Source organism: Lactuca virosa, chromosome 8 (genome assembly GCF_052849685.1).
Source record: "Lactuca virosa cultivar CGN04683 chromosome 8, Lactuca_virosa_CGN04683_v6, whole genome shotgun sequence".
Classification (NCBI taxonomy): domain Eukaryota; kingdom Viridiplantae; phylum Streptophyta; class Magnoliopsida; order Asterales; family Asteraceae; genus Lactuca; species Lactuca virosa.
In genome coordinates this window covers 248,447,343-248,460,184 of record NC_136433.1, presented here as the reverse complement: position 1 = coordinate 248,460,184, position 12,842 = coordinate 248,447,343, and the positions used below count along the sequence as shown (strand labels likewise).

The 12,842-nt window shown below is 33.3% G+C and overlaps 1 protein-coding gene across 5 annotated transcripts; it reads left to right on the top strand.

Annotated features, from left to right (window-relative positions):
- Positions 1-3,679: 3,679 nt before the first annotated feature.
- Positions 3,680-12,590, top strand: LOC145132627 (uncharacterized). 5 transcript variants are annotated; one of them, XR_013718162.1, is made up of 9 exons: positions 3,680-3,806; positions 3,912-4,040; positions 4,347-5,109; positions 5,193-5,271; positions 10,755-10,848; positions 10,934-11,178; positions 11,264-11,593; positions 11,672-11,770; positions 11,918-12,590. XR_013718162.1 is itself a non-coding variant. In XM_079067488.1 (9 exons), the coding sequence occupies exons 4-6, from the start codon at positions 9,468-9,470 to the stop codon at positions 10,199-10,201; spliced, it is 570 nt and encodes a 189-aa protein (XP_078923614.1). In that variant the 5' UTR covers positions 3,680-3,806; positions 3,912-5,109; positions 5,193-5,271; positions 7,131-9,467; the 3' UTR covers positions 10,202-10,660; positions 10,755-10,848; positions 10,934-11,178; positions 11,264-11,593. The 5 variants fall into 5 exon arrangements, 3 of the variants coding, with proteins under 3 accessions (XP_078923614.1, XP_078923616.1, XP_078923615.1); XR_013718163.1 differs by having other exon boundaries at positions 5,031-5,109; positions 11,918-12,589; XM_079067488.1 differs by lacking the exons at positions 11,672-11,770; positions 11,918-12,590 and adding exons at positions 7,131-9,631; positions 9,715-9,781; positions 9,863-10,660 and having other exon boundaries at positions 3,912-5,109.
- The last annotated feature ends 252 nt before the right edge of the window (positions 12,591-12,842 follow it).

Here is a 12,842-nt window from a genome sequence, read left to right as displayed (position 1 = left end):
CAAGAGAATCTTTAATAACCCTAGCTGATCTTCTATTCCCATAACAAAAAACCAGCAAATCATCAACAAAGCATAGATGAGTAATTCTTTGAGGCTTGCATTTGCTATGATATTTAAACTTCTGACAGCCTTCAATATTCTTTTTTAAGTATCAGATTAAAAATTTCCATGACAATAGTAAAAAGATAAGGAGATAAGGGATCTCCCTGTCTTAAACCCCTTTTTCCTTCAAAATAACCATGGTCCTCACCATTAATACTCAACATAAACCAAGGAGTTGACACACATGCCATAATCCATTGAACCATTATAGAATGAAACCCAAAACCAATAAGAATCCGCTTCAGAAATTTCCAATCCACCGTATCATAAGCCTTTTGGATATCAATTTTTAAGGCACATTTAGGAGCTCCCATCTTCCTTTTATACCCCACCATCAACTCCTGAGCAAGCAGAATATTTTCCAATATAGATCTTCCAGGTATGAAAGCATATTGATTTATATCCACAATATCACCCAGACTTCCTCTTATTCTATTCACTATAATCTTGCTAATACACTTATAAATGGTATTACAGCAGGCTATAGGTCTAAAATCCGTAACCTTCCAGGGAAAATCAACCTTAGGGACAAGCACAATTCTCGTATTATTAAAACAATTCAATAGTTTCCCCGTCCAAAAAAGTTCCCTCACTGTTTTACATACCTCAGGCCCAACAATACACCAAGCATCTTTAAAAAAATTAGATGAAGAACCATCAGGGCCAGGGGTACGGTTGTCATCAATATCGAACATCGCAGCCTTAATCTCCTTATCTTTCACCACTCTAATCATATCCAAAGCCACCCTACTATCCAATTTATTACAAATTAAACCATTATCAACATTAATAGGTTCAGTAATAACATCTGTCCCCAAAAAAATCTTAAAATGGTTAACAAATCGATCCTTCATAGCTTTCCCACTTACCCATCTCCCCTCCTCATCAAGCACCAAAGAAATGCGACTTTTATTCCGCCGACTGTTTATTACTTTGTGAAAGAACCTAGAATTTTTATCTCCTTCTTTCAACCAATTTATTTTTGATCTTTGAAAGAGAATCTTCTCCTCATCTTCACAAGCCTCATTGAAATCAAATAAGATTTTTGTATGCTCCTCCCTTAAACTAACATTAAAAGGATCCATATCAATTTCACCTTGTTTTATATCCAGAACCCTTCTCAAATCCTGTATCCTTTTTCCAGATCCCATATACGAATTACATAATTTGCGACACGGATTCTTTAACAGCTTCAACTTATGTGCAACTTTATACATAAAAAAACCCTCAATATTAGAATCCCAAACCTCCTTTACCATAGGCAAAAATTCTTCCTTTCCAGCAATGAAATTAGCAAATCTAAAAAACGGCTTCCATCTAGGTTTGCACATCGGAATATTCAGAATAGCTGGACAATGATCCGATATCCGATAAGGTTTAAAGACAGCTTGAGCCATAGGGAAATCCACCATAAACTTCAAGTTAGCCATGACTCGATCTAATTTCTTCATAATACCCTTATTTCCATTAGGAGATTTGGTCCAAGTGAACTGAAACCCAGTATAATTTATATCCTCGACTTCAATGTTAATCTATAAAATCAGCAACCCCTTCTGGAATTCTAGAAGAACACTCAGAATATTCTGAAGGTTTCATTGCCACATTGAAGTCACCCAAAATTCCCCACGCATAATCCTTAACAACAGATATATGCATCACCAAATTATCCCATAGGTTCCTCCTTTCTATATAATTCGTAGCAGCATATATAAAAGAAAGATACATGTTATAGTTAGAATCAATAAATCTAACATAACAATGTATAACTTGATTGGATTGAGAAGCCACCATCACATCAAAAATCTTAGGATTCCAACCAATTATGATTCTAGTACCAGCAACACAACAAATAGAATTTGACACCCATTCCCATTCACCAAAAGTTTTGGAACACACCTTTTTTAGATTCAAAGCATTCACATGAGACTCCACTACTGCACATATCCCAAGATAATTACTTTTAATAACCTCAATAACCTCCTTTTGCTTAATGGATTTATTTAAACCCCTAATATTCCAAACTCCAATAGCCATCATTGAACTAGAACAGATTTGTTGGCAATTTCCCCCTCAACTGCCTGAGATTTCATAGATTCCTCCTTTCTAACATTACCCATCCCATTATCATTCCCTGCATTCTTCAAAGAACCCATCCCATTCTTAAAATCAACCATAGAAGTACTAGAAACACCAGTACTTCCCATTTTCAAATGATCATCAGGCCTTACCAATTTCCTCATAGACATATTGGTCGGTATGATGTTAAAAAACATATGACGTTTTATGATGTATAAAAAAACGTATTTTATAACGGTATAAAAACGTATACGATCATGACACTTTTGCACTAGACTGTATATACTTGGGCACAAAAAACGTATAAAATTTGACTTTTATATAAATGAAAACAAACGAAATAAAAGTTGAGACGAGTAGAAACCACTTATGGCTTAAGCTATTTAATTGTTTCCATAAAAAATGGGGTTATAATTAAGGATATTATTTACTAAATATAAAATATTACTATTCTACCCTTATCTATTAAATAAATTTAAAATTAACTAAATTTGAAATGGTTGGTCTATAATAATTCCTACAACCACACATAAATTAGTTAGAATATTTGAAACTACCACTCTCTCTCTCTCTCTCTCTCTATATATATATATATATATATATATATATATATATATATATATATATATATATATATATATAGATAGATAGATAGATAGATAGATAGATAGATAGAGAGAGAGGTAGATTCAAATGTTTTTCACATCTATTGTGGGCTTGTTTTTTCTAATATGCATGTCGAGATTTATGAAAAGATTTGACGAACTTGTTTTTTTTAATATGCATGTGCATATTAATAGACAACATATATACAATGCTAAATAAATAATTTGTGGAGTGGTAATCATTTCCAATGTTTAGTGGGTTGGTGGTGAAGCTGACTTGACGCAGAGGTGACAACGCTTTTTCAGTGGGTTGGATGTGACCACTCCCTACAGCTTTAAAATGCTTGGATATACGTTCGGTTTGTTTATCGTTACATTTTTAGTGAGTAACTCTAAATTTAAAAGTATAAATGTTAAAGGACATTGTAATTATCAAACTATTTAGAATGCTTGGATATACGTTCGATTTGTTTATCGTTATGTTTTTTGTGAATAACTATAAATTTAAAGTACAAATGTTAAAGGACATTGTAATTATCAAACTATTTAGAATGCTTGGATATACGTTTGATTTGTTTATCTTTACATTTTTTGTGAATAACTATAAATTTAAAAGTACAAATGTTAAAGGGCATTGTAACTAAAACTTTATTAAATAATAAACAATATTTTATTTTAATATAAATTTAATTAAATAAAAGTTGTTGGAAAATACATAACTATTAAGATTACAAAAAATAAATTTATATATTAACTGTAAGGTTTAATAATAAATATTAAAAAATAAAGGCTTAAGTTCCAAGTCTGATATATCTCAGGGGAGGTAGATGTAAATAATCCAATAAATTTTGATTTTGAACATAGTCTTTTCATGCGTTTACTTTGACTATTAGGTTATAGGTTCTTATAGGTGTGCGATTAAAATCCCCCCGTTCTCCCCCACCAAAACCGAGTTCCATCACTCCCTGCCATCTTCCGATATCCTCATCGCGTTCGTTCCTTATCTTTCGCCCTTGATCACTGGTACTGGTTTCTCCTTTTTTCCATAATCTTGTCCTCACTCGTTTAAATTGACTAAAATTGTTTACTAGTTCAAAATCATGAATCACAATTGGCATCTTTGTTTAGGTTTGGAACTGTGCTCCAGTTGAATGTACACAAATTGGCATCAAGTATCAAGAGAAATGGGTTTAGGCAACCTAATGACGAATGTCCATGGTTCAAAAGCATTGCGAGACACCTCTGCGATAAGTGTTTGTACGCGATTGATTTCCCAGATCATTATCTTACTTACTGTAGAAGCAGGTTCTCCTGGACTTTATGTTGACCTCCTTGATTTCCCATCTGGAAAGTGCCACTCATTTGCCAAAAATTTTATACAATTCCTAAACACCTAATCTTGGAACATTTCAATAATTTATGCCAATTACCAACCTTTCAGTCCAACAACAGTTAATCAATATTTCTGTCATTTCTTGTTGGATTTATGTATTATGTTTACGATTCTGGAATGGTAATTGAATGATGATGATGATGATGATGATTTTGAACTTGGTGTTGTAGCTGGCAGACCCTTTTACCTTCAGAGTAGATTTTGCAGCCACCATTCAAGATTCGAGCATAATTCCATTTTCAACTTTCTGTATATAGCACTACAAGAATGTCATCCTTTGCAGACGACACCTATCCAGACGACATGTGTCGTCGGCAAAAGTCAACCTATACCGACGACATGTCGTCGGTACAAAGTTACAAAACATTGACCGTCTGACTTTGACCAGAAGGGCTATGCCGACGACAAGTCGTCGGTATAGACTCGGCGGGAAACGTTAAAATGTTGGCGGTATATCGAAAAACTTTACCGATGACTTGTCGTCTGGAAAATGCTCTAAAAAAATATTTTCGATTTATTTTAATTCCTTGTAACAGAAAGTCAAGACGCCGTCGTTTTTGTCATCCTATGCTGATGACATGTCGTCGGTATAGGTGGATTAAAAATTAATTTTCTTTTTATTTTTTATCCGTGTCGCAGAATATGTAAACGATGTCGTTTCGTCATGATATACCGACGACATGTCGTCGGTAAAAGGGTGCCCCGATCCGCATGAAATCCCTTTTTTTATTTTATCATATTTTTTTAATGACGTGAGGTAACACGACGACGTTTTGTTTTACCTATACCGACGACATGTCGTCGGTATAGGGTTTCCCTTGTAACAAAACACCCTTTCAACTTTCTTTTTGCAGTCGGGCACACCATTTCTCTCTCAGGTTCATCGGCAATCGAGGGGCGTTCCAGCTGCTCTCGAGTTCATCGACCACCAAGGTAAGGGTTTGGGTGCTTGATTGCTTCTTAATTTGTAATAGTTTGGTCCTTGATTTGTAATAATTTGGAGCCCTAAATCACAGCCCCATTTCTCTATTGGTTGGGAAGAAGGTTCACCACCCCCCATAGAAAAGGAATTCCGGTGATTGACCACATTTTGAGGTTAGTTTATTGAGTCTTTGTTTTCCTGCTTAAACTACCACACACAGTGACGATGAGTGTACAATTTTTTTTTTTTTGTTGCTCCTTTCAATACACTATGTATGTATATGCATTTGTTTATGCACCATAATGCTGGATAAATCTTAAATGTCTAAATGTTAAATATGTGAAAACAGATTTTGCTTTCTATGTGCATACATTGTGATATATTCTACTTATCTACAAGTAAAAGTGATGATAGAAGGCTTTAAGATCTAGATAATCAGATAAGAACCCAATCACACTCATTAATTTAGTTTCCCAACTCCTAGTAGAGATAGTACCAAAAAATCTTAAACTACATAGATATACAGTTTTGCCCTCATGAAGGTTGAAGAGGCAGGGTATGATTTGTGTAAGCACTAACAAAGAGCATGCAACAATGTCAACCATATATAAATATAAAAATGAATAAGAAAAATAAATGAAAAAACTACAATGATATAACTGATACAACTAGAAACTCTAAAAAAAACTTAAGTGTAAGCTATATATGGACATTATATTTTGACTTAATACATAAAAAACAATACTTAACTACAAAAATTCAACGAATCATCTTCACAATTTGAGTTTATGTGCAACCTTAGGACTAGCAAACAAACTTCATGTATACATTATGTTAAGTTAGAAACATTACCTTAAAAAATATTATCTTGAGTTACTTGATGTATTTTGTTATTGTTTGTATTGTAATGTGTTTAATATGGTTTCAAAGTGTTTAGTTTTGTTAGTGACTTGATGTTGGTCATTACGACTTTAGCTTAATTAGGTTATTAATAGCAACGTACTTTTAGTAATTTTAAAATAATTATAAAGTAAAGGTGAATTAATTTAAAAAAATCAGTAAAAACAAAATATTAAATTAATTGTAAAACCAAATTAAATTAGTTTTAAAATCAAATTAATATTAATTTAAAACAAAATCAAATTAATTATCTTGAGTTACTTGATGTATTTTGTTATTGTTTGTATTGTAATGTGTTTAATATGGTTTCAAAGTGTTTAGTTTTGTTAGTGACTTGATGTTGGTTATTACGACTTTAGCTTAATTAGGTTATTAATAGCAACGTACTTTTAGTAATTTTAAAATAATTATAAAGTAAAGGTGAATTAATTTAAAAAAAAATCAATAAAAACAAAATATTAAATTAATTGTAAAACCAAATTAAATTAGTTTTAAAATCAAATTAATATTAATTTAAAACATAATCAAATTAATTATCTTGAGTTACTTGATGTATTTTTGTTATTGTTTGTATTGTAATGTGTTTAATATGGTTTCAAAGTGTTTAGTTTTGTTAGTGACTTGATGTTGGTTATTACGACTTTAGCTTAATTAGGTTATTAATAGCAACATACTTTTAGTAATTTTAAAATAATTATAAAGTAAAGGTGAATTAATTTAAAAAAAATCAATAAAAACAAAATATTAAATTAATTGCAAAACCAAATTAAATTAGTTTTAAAATCAAATTAATATTAATTTAAACAAAATCAAAATAATTATAAAATTAAATTAAATTAGTTTTAAAATCAAATTAATATTAATATTAAAAAAATAAAATTAATTATAAAATCAAATTGATATGATTTTCTTATTAAAACACGTTGAATCGTTGATTTTTAGTTTAAGTTTCTTCTGCATAACCATTGTGAATACTCTATCCAATCTGTCTGATTTTTACTTCTCGAGTATATATATTTTTATATACTTGTGAATATTCTATTCATTCTCGGGTATATATTTATTTTATATAGCCCAAATACAATCTAACTTTCGATAACTATATATAATATAATTTTTAATAATGAAACAGCAATGATAATCGATAAGAGTTGGATTGGAGAGAACCGAATGTCTTCAAAATAGTTGGAAGGTCTTAAAAACTTTATGAAGATTGCTGAGAAACATGTCAACTCCAAAGGCAAAGTACGTTGCCCGTGCAAAACGTGTGTGAATTTGCATCGACATGTTTTGCCTAGGTTTATGCCCACTTACATGACATTGGGTTTCTAGAAACATATACTACGTAGATTCATCACGGTGAGAATCATGTCAGTTCTTCGGATTTAAGCTACAATTCGACTCTAAGAACAAACATTCTAGTAAACACGCCCACAACTAATGAGATGTTTGATGTAATTGATGATGTTATGGCTGAACAAAATACAAATCAAGAAAATATAGACGAGGAGGGGCGAGGTATAGACCCGAAATTTGATGATTTGTTTGAGGAGCTCAACACCAAGTTATACCCTGAATGTAGCGATATGGCTGCCAACTTTTTGGCAAAGTTGTTGCATATTAAAGTGATCAATAGATGGACAAATAGTTCGTTTGGCCAACTTATAGAGTTGCTAAGAGCTGCTTTCACGAAGAGCAAAATTCCAGCTTCACACTATGAAGCTAAAAAGAAGTTGAGAAAGAAAGGGTTAGGATATCAATCGATCCACATTTGCAAAAATGATTGTGCTTTGTTTTGGAAGGAGAACGGTTCCATGCCGAATTGCCCGATTTGTAAGGAGAGTAGATGGGTGGACACAACTACAAAGGGGAAGAAAGTACCACAAAAAGTGTTGCAATACTTTCCTTTGACTCCAAGACTTCGACGAATGTATAGCTCCAGATTCACAACTAAAGATATGAGTTGGCATAATACTAGACGCTCAATAGATGGTATGATGTATCATCCGGTTGATGGGAAGTCATGGCAAGATTTTGATCAAAGATATCCAGAGTTTGCTAAAGAACCTAGAAATGTTCGTCTAGGTTTGGCTACTGATGGCTTCAATCCATTCGACAACTTCAATAGTACTTATAGTACTTGGTCGGTTATATTAACTACCTACAATACACCACCATGGATATGTATGAAAGAGTCTTCTTTCATGCTAACATTGATGATTCCTGGCCCTAAATCACCCTCAATGAACATTGAGGCCTTTGGTGGATGAGTTTAAAATGTTGTGGGCTGAAGGATTCCAAATGAGAGATGCATCAACCAACATCGTATTCAACATGCGTGCGATGTTGTTATGGACTATCAATGATTTTCCAGCACGTAGAAGTTTGTCTGGATGGAGTGGTTAATGTTATTTAGCATGTCCTACTTGTAACGCAGACACATCTTCCATTCATGTCACCAACAAGATGTCTTATGTTGGTCATAGACGATTCAACAATACAACTATATTAAAGCAATTGACTTGTCTCCCTGATTGTATTCCAGGGAAACTTCCTGAGCACGGGGGTGCAACAAGAAAGCGCAATGATGAAACAAGAAAAAAAGAGTTGAATTGGACGAAACGTAGTATGTTTTTTGATCTCGAGTATTGGTCTTCCCTCGAGCTAAAACACAATATAGATTTTATGCATGTGGAGAAAAATATGGACGGGAATTTTGTAAATACTGCATTGATGAATGAAAAAACCAAAGACAAAAAAGAAGCAAGAGAAGACTTGAAAAATATGGGCATTCGGCCAGATCAATGGCCAAAAGAGAAAGTCAACAAGAGGAAGAAAGTCAGTAATAAGAAGGAAGACAACAAGAAGAAAATAACACTACCACATGCTGATTACTCCTTTAAACCAATTGATCGACAATGATTCTGTCAATTCATTAAAGGAGTGAGGCTACGTGATTGTTTTGGATCGAACTTTAATAAGAAGGTGAATGATACTGCATTAAATTTGGTTGGGTTAAAGTCTCACGATCATCACATCCTCATGTAACGATTGCTGCATATAGGGGTTCAAGCATTTCTCCCAGAAAATGTTTCAACAACAATCATTGACTTGTGTACATTCTTCAAAAAAATTTGTGCACGGTCATTAGATGTTAACGACATGAGAAATGCCAGAAAAAAAGTGGTGAACAATTTATGCAATCTTGAGTTGATATATCCTCCAGCATTTTTTGACATCATGATTCATCTAATTCTTCATTTACCTGAAGAATCCATTCTTGGAGGGCCTGTACACATGAGATGGATGTATCCTTTTGAAAGATACATGAAAAAACTTAAAAATTCTGTCAGAAACAAAGCCAAGCCAGAAGGCTCAATAGCAGAGGGTTATGTTGCAGACGAAGCTTTGACATTCTGCTTTATGTATCTTGAGGGTATGCAAACGAAATTCAATCGTGTTGTTAGAAATGAGGATCCTGGCCTTCCAAAAAGGCAATTTAATGTGTTCTCATCACAATGTAGACCGATGTCCACTAAGAAGCTCGCCGAACTTTGTAAAAATGCCAAAAAAATCATTGCATTGGTTTGTACTAAACAATTGCGATGAGGATGAGCTGAAAGGCTACATATCGTAAGTTTTGTGATCTATTAACTACTTTTCCGATAGTGCTATCATATCTTCAAACTATTCTAATTGTTTTATCTCACATCCAGCGAATTCAAATCAGAATCGCCTGAAAGTGATTTGAAAACAGAATTCCCTCCATGGTTCAAAAGAAAGGTAAATACCTTATATTATAATTTATAATATAGAACTAATTTATATTATTACTTAAATGTATAATATTATATTTCCTTATAGATTTATCGCCTCGAAAGAGAATCACCTTCGGACTGTACTAACGAATTAAAGGCGTTAGCACATGGTCCGTTAGATGCAACTTCTTACACCGCCTGCATAGTAAATGGTGTTCGATTTGTTGTGATTAGCCGTGATCTCCAACGTACTACTCAAAATAGTGGCATTCTTACATTAGGAGTAGACGGTACACCATTCTACGGTCAACTGGGGGACATCATAGAGTTGCACTATTTACATGGTTATTCAGTTGTACTCTTTCGTGGTAAATGGTTCAATGCGTCATTAGGTAATGGACGTGTAATTAGTAAAAAGAATATGGTTGTTATCGATCAGTCATGAATGGTATTTCGGTAAAACATGGTATGACTATCAACAATACATCTTAGCCACTCAAGCTAAACAAGTGTTTTATCTCCAAGATCCTACTCGAAATAATAACCGAAGAGTTGTGGAAGATGTTCATCATCGAAAACTTTGGGATCATCCAAGTATCGGTGTTAATGAGATAGATGTGGTGAATGACACTCGATCAAATGATTTTCCCTTGGCTGTCAATTTAGGTGATGATGATGATGATACATACTCCGTTGACGGTGATGATATGTACTTTTTAGATAATGATGACGATGGTGAATCAAGTGTGGCTCCTACTATAAATGATGACAGTTTTTTTAATGATGACCTTGATGGTGGTGATACGTACTCTTCAGATAATGATGACGATTTCATAAATGATGACGAATTTATTAATGATGATGTTGTACATGTATATTGTTCTAGTGATGATTCTGATTGATGGTATGTTACGGTTGTTATACATTTTGATTGCTTAAAATTGTTTATTAGTTTTTTTTATGTATGTTTAGTATATTTTCTAATATTTGTTAAATAGATGGCTACACATGTTGCGAGGGGGCATGGAGGAGACGGCGGGGAACGACCTCCACATAAGCGTGCATGCAAGATACCGATGGGTTGCCAATCTTGTAAGTTACATGAAATTCATAAATATATTGGATATATTTTTAAAGTTTTAAATTTCTAAATTTTTAGTTCTATGTGTCAATGTAGCAAACCCGATGCGTCGACGTGGAAAAGGAAGATGCTTAAATATGTGAAAAAAGTTCAAGCACAGCGGCCAACCTTTACCTGTGGATATTGATATCATAGGGGGGACCTATAGATTCATAAATACAAATGGCAAAATGTTAACAAGGTTTATCTCAAACTTTGTGGCAGATCATGTACCACTCCATTATAGGAATTGGAGACGTGTTCCTTTCCATTACTATGAAGCTATGTATCTTGAGATTCAAGTAAGTACAAAATACCTTTTATATGTGAAAAAATTATACTTTTTAAATAATTTTTTTACTAATTAAATTTGTTTTTTTATTGCAGACATATTTTAATCTTGATATGTATCGGGGTACAAATCTGTGGGAAGCCGTTCGAGCGACTGTACAGAGCGACTGTCAAAGAGCTTATAAAGAGCACAAACATGAAGTGAAAAATTCTTTTGATAGTGTTGGTGGGTATAATGATGTTAAAGGTGCTAGACAATGTCCACCGGATGATATGGACGACGAAGCTTGGGATAATATGATTGATCTTCTTTTTTTGGATGAGGGTTATAGGAAGCAGTGAAAAGAATGTAAAGAAAGCAGGTCCAAACTTCAAATTACGAGTTCTCATGGAAGTAGAACATATGCAGACAGACGACGTGAGGAGGTAATTAAATTTATTTGTATTTTATAAATTTTTTTTAACACTTATATAAATATATTAATTGTTTTTGGCTTATTATAGACAGAAAAAGGAGAAGACCGGCAACATATCGATGGTTGGAGACAAATGCGATTTAAAGAAAGTTGGGGTTGGTGTACACCGCAAGCAGAAGTAGTTTGAGTAAGTAATAAATGAAGTTAATAAGTTGTTTGATAAATATGTTATTATTATCATTATAGTTAGTTTAAGGTATATTATTATTATTTTAGTGTATAAATTTAGTTATTTTTTTTAATTAATGTAATTTTATTGTTTTCTTTATTTTAGGAAAACATTCAATGAGAGAAGATGTTGATGCAGTCAGAGCTTCGTGAGAACAAAAAGCTAAATGAAGAACAATGTCTCGCTCGTGCCCTCGGTGAGAGACGTGGGCATATGCGCGGAATTGGAAGGAAACCAAGCATCAACAATAATTTATTTCCAAATGAACATACCAAACATTCCCAAGCTTCCACATCCCAATGTTCAGATAATCCCCAAGTTGCTGTATTATCCCAACAAATTCAAATCATGCAACAACAAATGCTACAAATGAACCAAATGTTTAATAACACTTTCGCGTCCGTCATTCCAAACTTCCAACCACAACCAATGCCACAATTCCAGTTTAATCCCAATATGTTTTCACAAAATAACCCCGAAACATCCAATGAACACGAAGAGGATGATGATGATGATGATGATGATGATGTTGGTGATGGTGGTGATGATGATGATGATGAGGAGGAGGAGGAGGAGGAGAACTAGAACGATAGTGACGACAATGTTTGTTAAAAACTTGCTTTTTTGGTTATGTAGTAGAATATGAATGATATGGTGTGTAATAGAATTTGAATGGTATGTTAGGTTTATTAAGTGTTTTTGGATTTTAATGGTATGTTAGGTTTATTAAGTGTTTTTGGATTTTAATGGTATGTTATGTTATGTTATATTTATATTATTCCGCAAATATCTATTTTGAATTTGTTTTAAGAAACAGATTTGGTATATAAAAAAAGCTGTGAAAAAAAACCAGGCTATACAGACGACATGTCGTCGGTACAGCTTCGTAACGGTAAAAACGGTTTTCACCTTTCCAGACGACATATCGTCGGTATTACACAGACTTTTCCCGACGACAAGTCGTCGGTATAAGTTCTCACGTTTCCCGACGACAAGTCGTCGGTATAGGTCCCAAATAAAATTTTTTCTT